This window comes from Nicotiana tomentosiformis, chromosome 10 (assembly GCF_000390325.3).
Source record: "Nicotiana tomentosiformis chromosome 10, ASM39032v3, whole genome shotgun sequence".
Lineage (NCBI taxonomy): Eukaryota > Viridiplantae > Streptophyta > Magnoliopsida > Solanales > Solanaceae > Nicotiana > Nicotiana tomentosiformis.
In genome coordinates this window covers 8,988,804-8,999,334 of record NC_090821.1, presented here as the reverse complement: position 1 = coordinate 8,999,334, position 10,531 = coordinate 8,988,804, and the positions used below count along the sequence as shown (strand labels likewise).

Sequence of the window (10,531 nt, the reverse complement as noted above, 5' to 3'; positions counted from 1 at the left end):
GTACCTTTTGGGGAAAGGTTAGACTGTTTTTGGAAGAAAATCATGGCAAGGGATTTGATTTTTCCACCTTTCTCTATCTTTCACTTTTCTTCCTCTCATCTCTCTCTTTTACCCCATCACGAAATATTCCCCAAAATTTCATCTCCACATTTTCACAAACACATAACAGGCAGAAATCTACGCCCTTCTCCTTCATCTTTCTCACCAGCTAACACATTTTCTAATACTAGTAACTAAACCCATTTTAGCTAAGAAAAAATATGAATATTGAGCCGCAAAAGTTTTGGGCTACGTACTCGTGGTGTTTCTCGTTGCCTCTGCTTTTGGCTACGGAGCATGGCTTATCTTGCTGTACTTCGAGCATAAGCGCCGCCACACAGGGATCGCACTAGCAGAGACAGAGGCAGACGCAGCTGATCATCTCCAGCATTTGATCACCTTGGATTAGATCATGTCGAATCTAATTATACGTACATTTTATATTAGTGTTTCTGAGAAGATAATGGTTCTGATATTATGGGGATAATGAAGCCTATCTAGACAGTGATTATTAGTATAACCATGTCATTAGTTTTGTTACTATGTACGTAGTATGTTGGTGGTTGGTGTTGGTGGTGGACCATTTGGTGTAAGCAGGATTTTGTACTGGATATTACTTCACTATTAGATATCATAGGATCCCTGTCATAGGAGTTATAAGAAAGCTATGTTTTTGGTTCTTTTAAATTGTAAAGATGGCTATATATAATATTGTTACCATTCTGAACCAATGTCTAATTCAAAAGATGTTTTTATAGAGAAACTCTTCTAAAGAAACTGAGCATTCTTTTATATCAGTTATCAGTAGATTTTTGGCAATATACTGAATGATAGAGTAAACCAAGCAGTGTTGAGTAGCATCTTCTTCGATATCAGTTTTCAGTAGATTTTGGCAAAACCAAGCAGTTAAACATCTAAAAGGTAGATCAATTCACTTATAATAACATATAAGAAAATATCTCCTGGCATATATTGTAAACCGTTAAATATAGACGATTACAAGGCTCGTGCACTTGACGAGTTTACAACTACTTCAAGCAAGATTGCAGTACTTTCTTACACTCATTCAATACATTGATTCATATATGATTTTAGTGATGGACTCTTTCAATAGAATGAATCTTATCAGAGTACCATTCAATTCTATGCCACAAACGCGGTACTTTCTTACACTTACACATGCATTATATAAAAAACATACTCAAAATAAAACCCAAAAAACAAATATGAATGGCACCCATAAAAAGAAACAACAAAGGAACTGAAGCAACAACCTGATGCAGCAAGCTCTTCAATTATTTGGCAGATCCAAATGCGAGCAGCTGCAGCTCTAGCTCATGCTCAAAAACTGTCATACTGTCTTTGTCCTTCAAGCATATCCATGCGTCTACTCCACCACTATCTCTTGAATCCATCAATATAACAACATTTATGCCTATATCTTTAATTGGATTTACCCATGAAGGTCTTCCCCAGCCAAAATCAACATCATAAAATTGGTAGCCACACAAGCTACTCATATGTATTATCTCTATCTCGCCTCCAAAACGTGCTGCAGCAAACTCTGCGTTGACATAGGGAATGGTCAAAATTGCCTCTTCTTGATTCTGTTTATCCGCAAATTCTGAACTCATTTCTGATAATGCTTTCCTTATACAAGTGACCAAAGTGAGCAAATCAGAGCCATCTTTCTCACCTTTACATGATGTGCTAATTGCAACAACGTTTCCTACACTATGGTTTGGTAACGGAGGGACTAACCTCTTTCGTATATTTACATTGTGCACCAATTGAGATAACCTTCTGATCTCATTCCCTGAAACAACCATGGCACATTTCCAGATCAAAGCTGATACTACTTCAACATGAGTAGGCGCTTGTACTGAACCGCTGACAGCCTTACCCTTGAGTGATGTTATAGTTGAAGCATCAAAGGCAAAAATTTTAGTGACACGTTGCTTATCAAAAAGGACTTTGATTATTACTTCAGGCATAATAGGCTTGGGTGGAACATGGGAAATTGGTGGTGGCAAGAATTTAGCAGCTGCAACAAATTCGGGAACCAGATAATCGGGGCTACCTCGAGCAATTGTTGACCAGGCACTGATGAGGGTGCACAATGTGGCACGATCAGCAACTTTGTGAGAAGCACATATACCAATAGCCATACTTCCACACTCAAAAAAAGTGACTTGAACAAGCAGGGGAGGATATAAGGCTGAATCAGGCAGTAATGATCGGGCCTCTTCAACAGTACTGGGGAGGAACTTTTTATTGACATCTGCAGCCTTTCTAAGAACATCTTCCAACTGATAATTATGAGCAAAAGCCTCGTAAAAAGGCACCCCATCGTCGTTGCATTCAATTGAGTTGTTCTTGATTCGACCAGCAAAAGGGTAAAAGCGAGCAAGTGTTTCAGACAAAGATTTCTTCAATACAAGTAATCTTGATGAATTAGCTGCCCTTGCTTCCTCGCCACCATATGGGGGAGGAGGAGGATAAAATAGAGCTAAGGGAACAGGTATGGTTAGTACGTGTTGATCCAAAATAGAGAATTCGAAGCATTTAAGGTGACTGGGAGTGGGAGAAACAGGTTTAATGAACTCCACACAAACAATCTCGATCTTTCTTTCCATGTCTAACTTTAGTTTGATCTCTGGCTACTTTTGTCTTTGGTTGTTGCACTCAATTATGCAACTATTATACCTAATATACAGAGATGTATCATGTTTGTGCTTTTTATATAACTCCCAAGTACCGTATATTGTCGAGGGTGTATTCGAAACATCCTCTCTATCTCTACGAGGAAGAGGAAAGGTCTGGCTATGTTGTTGCTGTCCCATGTCCCATCTATTATCAACTTGTAGTACCATATATCTTCTGATTCTAATGTTTTAATAAAAATTGAGGTATCAATTGCTAGAATATATGAGCTGTAAATGGTTATCTTAATCTTAAATTAATCCTGGGTAGTTTGCCTTTGCCCTCCCACTAATTTTAACTTATTAGTCAACAATAGGAGATGAGGTACCAAGTGATCTTTTAATTCTTATTCTTAATAGAGAAAACTACCCGGCTAAGCACTTTCTAAAAGTTATTTAAGAAAATAATATCACTTCTTGTTTATTCCATAAATAGCATATTTTTTTACATAATTAGCATATTGTAAAAATATGGGCACATTTAATTAGTCAACACATGGCACAAATCACGGAATTGATTTTTATTTTCACACTCTCTCTTGACGTGTACGTGCTCGGACTTAATTGTGAAAATTGGCCTTTTAGGCTTCCTAGGTCCTTGTATTCGTTGAATATGCAGTTGTTCTTATTATGACTACGTTACTTAATTAGTAATTTCACCTCTACCTGCCTAATTAGGATCAATTGCTTCATGATTTACTCTTATTGTTTACTTGTTTCATATGTGCCTTGATTGAAACTGTTATCTCTTCCCTTGCCATGTTATCTTTTCCCTAACTGCTTATCTTTATTTGAAGTTGTAATTATCCCTTTTGTAAATGTTCACCCTTAATTGAGGTTATGGTTATCTTTCTGTTGCCTACCTTTATTTGAATTTGTTGCATCTCTTTCGTAATTGTCCAAATTTAAAAGAAGCTTGATATCCTATGCCTTAGTTGACTTGCCCTTATTTGGAATTATTTGACTCGTGTTAGTTTCTTGTTGTTGAACCGTATATTGTGGGATCATTGTTACATATTATTTTCTTTCATGTCGAGCTGTTCTTATTACGCCTAGTATTCTTTATTATGGCTATTCCTTGAGAACTAGTTTACCGTTTCTTGCGATCGAAGGTTCTTGAGTCGATTTACTTGTCGTACGTTGTTTTATTGTCATTGTTGTTGTTGTACTTGTAGTTGTGATGCACGAGGTTTCTTCCATGCGGTTGTTGTTGTAATGTATGAGGTTTTTGTCGTGCGGTTGTTATTGTAATGCACGAGATTTCTGTCGTGCGGTGTTATCGGGTTACACGAGGTTTCTGTTGTGCTATTATTACTATTGATATTTGCACATGCGGCGTGACAAGGCGGGATATATATATGTTGGTTGCGCATGTGGAGAGACAAGGTGGGAACATTATTATGCGCATGTGATGACACAAGGCGAGCATTTACTTTACTATTGCACACGTGGCGAGACAAAGTGGGCTATGTCAGGGATTGATTTAGGATGACTTGTGATGGCCTAGGGGCATTCTTGTTGTTGATACTTGTGTAATGGTACACTTACCTATGTGAGCTTTATCTTGTGGAAAGTTGTGGGAAAACATTCTACATGCTATCCATTGCTTTTCCTATACTTACTAGCTGGCATGACTATGTTAGGACACTTGTACAAGCATACACGTAGTTAAACACTCCTCACCTTCTACTCTAAATTTCTAAATTTCACCTCATAATTCATTTTATACACGTATTTTTATTTATTTATAATTTTGACACCATACATTCAAATCAAAGATTTGAATTAAACATAAAACTCCTCTTCGGTCTATAAGGGTTTCAACCTACAGAAAACTCCTCTCTAGCAACCACTTCGGGGTTATCTCTTACTAACTTTAATTTTTTATTCATTTACCAATTTAAATATACCTGATATATTTCAAGGTATATTATTGTTGTTAATGAGATTATATAGAAACCACATACATACGGTACATTTTCTTCACTATATATACATTAGAACATACCGGTTTATACTGTATAAATAACATATATATCCTTAAAATATTTTATTATACATTAACCATATGTATAAATGGTTATAGTGTATATATACCACATATATACCTTATATATCTTTTTTTAAAATATACAATATGATATATAATTTAATATGCAACTGTTAAATATAAAATATGTTGATATATATGGGATATCACATATATTAGTGTACAAGATAGACTAAAAAATAAGATACATGTATCCTATCAAATTATCAAGTTAATATATGGGATTATACGTTAATATTCTTAGGATACAATTATCTTTTCTTAATTGTATTTTATTTGTAAAACATATTTGGAAGATAATATTTTGAGCTAAAAAATAGGAAAGAAAAGATTGGAGTTGTTATACCTGATTCCCTCCTTTGATTTAGGAAATCTATTATGGTGTTGTCTATATTAGTTGCCATAATAAATGCCTAACGGCTCCAGAATGACATTAAGTTGCTGCCATTTTTTGTTAATTATGGCATACTTCTATGATTATGTAAAATTTTCTAGAATAGTGCCTACTTATGTTTTTTTCCCTAATAGATAAGCTTAATACATTGTTAAACCCCTAAGCTTGTAGCCAAATTCCTCTTACGCACATCTGTATTGGAGAAACCTTATTTTTTTATAAAATAAATTCATTCTCTATCAGAGAAGTAGAAATGAAGAGCTAAAAGTTTTTAAAAAAATTATATGTACGAATACGGATCCAAACGGGAATCGATAATGGAGAAAAAGTAAGGCGTATTTATCAACGAGCATAAATCTCATTTAATAACTGTGCCTTATAAATTGCATAAATCGCATTTGAAACCAATAAATTTATAGATCTGTATGAAAATCTTACTTTGGTCCCTGGAGTGTTTAAATGTCTCGGTTTAGTACTTGTATTACTTCTGTTTTAGCAAACATCCAATAAAATAAATGTGACTTATATTTATGATGATTTTCCACTTTTTTTGAAAAAAAAATTGCTCCCATTCTCCATTTTCGTTTTTTGGACTTTCTTGTTAGTTACATATGAAGTCTCTTTTAAAAAAATTAACTCTTCATTTATAATCCTTCAATAGAGGATAACTTATATAAAAAAACAAGGTTTCTCCTCTATAATGTAACCCCTTATATAATAAATGATTTGTTAATTTCTTTGATAAATTTAGAAATTCACTGATGCTTAATGAATATAGAAATTTGATTTTATTTCCATCATTTTGCTTTATCCTTAAGTCATATTCTACACATTCCTTTTGCATACTTAATGATATTCCCTTAAAAATAACATACCGCTTAAATTATTGAGCCAAAAGCAATGATAAAACAAGCAAATATGCATATATAAAGCATGTGCAAAAAAAAAAAAAAAAATTGCACATCTCGGGAAAAAAATCCTTTTTTCTTACTTAGTGCTACAAAAGCTGAATATTATATCAGATTATATTAAATAGTTTTTTGTCTCCATCAATATTACTGATGTATCTGTAATATGTTCTATTAAAGATTTTAAATTATTTCACTGAGGATTAAAGGGAAAACAATCATCTGTTTTAAACCAGATCATTAGTGGCCCTCCTTTGTAACTAAGAAGGAAAAAAAAAGGTAAAAACAATTGCAGTAAAGTAAAACTTAAGAAGGTAACAAGATGTTTCTGTAGACTTCAAGAGAAACTGAGCATCCTTTTTCTATATCAGTTTCAGTACATTTTTGGCATTATACTGAATGATAGTGAAAACCAAGCAATGTTGAGTAAAATTCAAAGCTTAATCCCAATGCCAAATTATATATAAACTGTAGATACAGCCAGCACCATATACTAAGTAAGAAAATACTTTAAAGTTGAAAGGAAAAAATATTAGCCACAAGGGCAAGCCAGTATGTTTTGAGAGGCAAAGAAAAAAAAAGTCATACATCATTGTATAAATATCTAACCAGCAACATTTACATAATTCTTTGAGGTACTAGCAACTGAAGTAGAAGAATCTATCAAAATTAATTTAGTGATTGATTCAAATATGATTTTAGTGTTGGAGTCATTCAATAGAATAAAAGGGAGCCTTGGAGCAATGACAAAGTTGTCTTTGTGTGTGACTTTTAAGTCATGGATTCAAGCCGTGGAATCAGCCAAGGTGCCTACATCATACCCCCTCAGGATGGCGCCCTTCCTCGGACCCTGCGTACTTTGAGGATGAAATTCCAACTCACTTCCAAGAGTAAAGAGCAGGAAGAAAAGGGAGAAAGGATTTTGACAAAAGCAAAAAAGAACATCTAAAAGGTAGATCACTTGTGACCAGACAGACAACAAACGAAAAAGGAAATGCCGGTGAGGTTTTCTACACAGAAGGGAAAACAGATGTCAAAGGAGCTAATACCATATAAGAAAATGTCTCCTCGCCTATTGTAAATCGTTAAACATAGACGATTACTAGGCTCCTGCACTTGACGAGTTTACTACCACTTCAAGCGAGAAAACTGAGGACTGAGATTTCTAAAAGGTGGTGGTCTCTACTTATATTGGCATTTCAGAAGGGGGGAAATGATCTCCCCAAACTAACAGAGACAAACACATTTCAGCATGCCAAATAAAGTGGAAGGGACAGTTAAACAAGACAAAAGAAGATCTCTAGAAAAGTTGGATGGCCATTGACTCATTTGTTGCATATAATTAACATCACTAAACTAGATTTTAGTTGTCCTGAAAGACTGAAAATATCTTCTATTACATATATTTGGTAGCTGAAATGTAATACAAACATTTGCCTACTTTGTGATAATCAACAATTTCAGTAGCCATGTATCTCTAAAATATTTCACTTAGTCAGAAGTAAAGAGACTATTCAGGAAATGTGTAAAATTAATCCCTTAGTCTTGATTATTGAAGTGGCAACTTGGGGCAGCTTGCTGTTTATACATAGCAAAAGAAGCAACATAGAGTGGAATATACATGATAGTTCACCAGTTTTTATCTGGCGACTAATTTCAATGGAGCGCCAATTCTGAAAGGCAATAAGCATTATAAAGGAGTAATCAAGTTACACAGACGCAAAATTTGATCATGGCTCATTAAAAATGAACACATTGCTAAGGCATCAGAATGATTAGTGTTTTTAAAGATTAACAAAAAGAGTTGCGAGTCCTCGATCCAATCACATAATTTACAAGAAGCAGACTCACCTTTAAGCTAAACCAGGAACAAGAGAACTAATTTCTTTTTCAGGAGATTCATGAAAATAGCCTACGAACTAAGTTGATCACTGTCCATTACTGTTGCTAACAACTAAGTATTCAATTTCCTCAGAACAATTTTAGCAATCTGTCATGGGCTGCAACTGATATCAGTTACCTCAGCAAGAACGAGAAAATTTGAGGAAAGCCGGACGCTTCAACTAGGGAATAGACTAATAGAGAACCCTTGTCCAAATTGATCCATATACTTAGAGAATATTGTTGCTGATTCCGAGTCAGATTATGACATAAATGCGCCCAAAGTGACATTACGTTCAACATCCATAACTAGTAGCTGATAGCAGGATAGAAAGAATGCTAAATGAAGCTGACAATAGAAAACACAGTGCTATCACAACATAATTACAATAGTCGAACTCATCTAACTGAACAATTTCATAACAGATACTAAGCACCAAATCCTAATTCTTCGAAAAGTAACAGAGTTTGACCTTAAGAGAATAATGAAGTGGGAAAAGGGGATTCACAGTTCCATGAAGACTTGAAGAGTTGAAGACCATACCGACAACTCCATGTAGACATTTACACTAAAACAACATTAGTCCAATAAAAGGTACTAAAACAAAGACCAAATGTTATTCAACACAAATTCTAGAATACATAGAAGTCAAATTGACAGGATTTGCAGAAGGCTTACAATCAACAGTTACCCTGATATCAATCATCCCCTGTTGGAAACAAAGTAAGGACCTTCCTCCCATTGACAGGTGCGGCTGAAGAATCCACATCATCAACATAAGGTGACACCACAGGACTACCATTATGCACTGATGTCCCCATCCTCTGAACCTGCTGCTGTGATTGCCTAGACAAAAATGGATGATGATCAAAATGTCCATTCGCCGGTGACCCAAATTGCCTATACTGCGGTTGAACTTGAGGATGATGGTGTCCAACAACCACTCCCATATGATGATTATGATGCTGCATTGATGTCACTGGCACAAATGGCAAGAACTGGTCAGGATTACCCCTCCCGGCCGGATGCAAAAAATGTGCTGGCACAGGTGAACTAGCAAACAAATTGTCCATTGCAGAATCAACACCTGCCCCTGATAAAGATTGACCACTGTTTCCACCACTACCACCATTAGAAAGACCTTGCATTCTTTTCAAATAAAGCCTGTATTTTTGCAAATGACTAGCAACATTTTCGCGCGTTAGGCCATCGACACTCATCAGTTGCATTATAGTCTTTGGGACAGCATTCTTGATCCCCAAATGAGCAACTGCATCCACAAACCTCTTGTGTAACTGTGGGGTCCACACAAGCCTAGGCCTTTTTAATGTCCTAGCTGGTTCATCTCCACCACCTCCTAATCCATTCAATTCAGCGGACTCAAATTCAGCTGATGAATTGGGTTGCTGTTGAGAGGATTGAGGAATCTGAGTCTGCTGCTGCAGCTTGTTTTGAGGATTATTTGGGCTAGTGGGGTTTGCAATATCAAAAGCTATGGCAAGATCAGGAGATATAAGGGTTTGGGATAAAGGCATTAACTCTTCTGGTTTTGGCAATTCTTCTTCCCATTTAGCAAACCAATTTGAATCCTCTTCCCTCATTTTCCTTACCAATCTTGAAAGCTAAAATCTTGGATTTTCAACCAATTATTTGGGTCAAGATCTCACCTTTATGATTGCTCTAACTTGGTGGATAGCTTGGATTACATAAATTAGCTCTAATATTACTGTCATCAAGGGGAAAAAAAAGATCTCACCTTTATGGGAACTTAAAGATTGACAAAAGAATCTAAAACCAGGCTAGAATCAGACAAAAGAGTCTATGTGAAGATATGGGGGTGGGAAAAAGACAAGTGTAAACATTGAAAGATGAGATTTTTATGAGATGTGTGTTTGTTTTTCTCACTCTCTCCTCCTCTGTAGTGAAGAATCTTGATTTCTGGGTGAGGGAGAAAATGAAGGTTTACTTTGGAAATTTGCACATGTGGATTACGGAGAGGATTGAGGGAGAGTGAGGGTGGATTGTGGAGAGGGGTTCGAAGTGGATCTTGTTTCTTTTCAGCTTTTTAAATATACATATTATGTTACTGTTACAAGATGCTTTTGTTATGATATTTTGTGGAAATTTAGGGGCCATGTGGATGAGAAGCAAGATGGGGTAGGTGTGGGGTTATAGGGTGGCTAGTAGGGGGAGTATGTGATGGCAAAAATACTTATAACTTTGTGTATTATTCCTCCGTTTATTTTAATTAATTTTTTTTGGCTGTTTTCACACGTATTAAGAAATTCACTTTTTAGCATTAATTAACAATAAAATTGATTATATTAACCTTCATTTGTGCATTGAAAATATAACAAATAATCATAGGCTCTTTACTCCAAGTGCAACTTTTAGAAAAAAGAAGTTAATTTCTGAAAAATCAAATATTACATATCATAAAAATGAAGCCAAAAATCGAAATAAAGTGGACCGGAGGGAGTACATTACGTGAGATACTATTTTCTTATTGGTCCGCTTTTTTGAACATTGTGTTGAATTAAATTCCGCCAGATAAAT

At 35.4% G+C, this 10,531-nt stretch overlaps 2 protein-coding genes across 2 annotated transcripts; both read right to left on the bottom strand.

Moving 5' to 3' along the window:
• Nucleotides 1–1,334: 1,334 nt before the first annotated feature.
• On the bottom strand, nt 1,335–2,675 carry LOC104100800 (vinorine synthase-like). The gene has a single exon (XM_009608128.4). It carries the CDS (start codon nt 2,673–2,675, stop codon nt 1,335–1,337), a length of 1,341 nt encoding a protein of 446 aa, XP_009606423.1.
• Nucleotides 2,676–6,609: 3,934 nt separating this feature from the next.
• On the bottom strand, nt 6,610–10,054 carry LOC104100802 (transcription factor MYBC1-like). The gene is made up of 2 exons (XM_009608129.4): nt 8,667–10,054; nt 6,610–6,943 (listed from the first exon to the last, which is right to left on the bottom strand). The coding sequence occupies exon 1, from the start codon at nt 9,574–9,576 to the stop codon at nt 8,674–8,676; it is 903 nt and encodes a 300-aa protein (XP_009606424.1). The 5' UTR covers nt 9,577–10,054; the 3' UTR covers nt 6,610–6,943; nt 8,667–8,673.
• Nucleotides 10,055–10,531: the final 477 nt, after the last annotated feature.

Coding starts and splice junctions, on each gene's coding strand:
- LOC104100802 (XM_009608129.4), bottom strand. CDS start 9,576: ATGAGGGAAGAGGATTCAAATTGGTTTGCTAAATGGGAAGAAGAATTG.
- LOC104100800 (XM_009608128.4), bottom strand. CDS start 2,675: ATGGAAAGAAAGATCGAGATTGTTTGTGTGGAGTTCATTAAACCTGTT.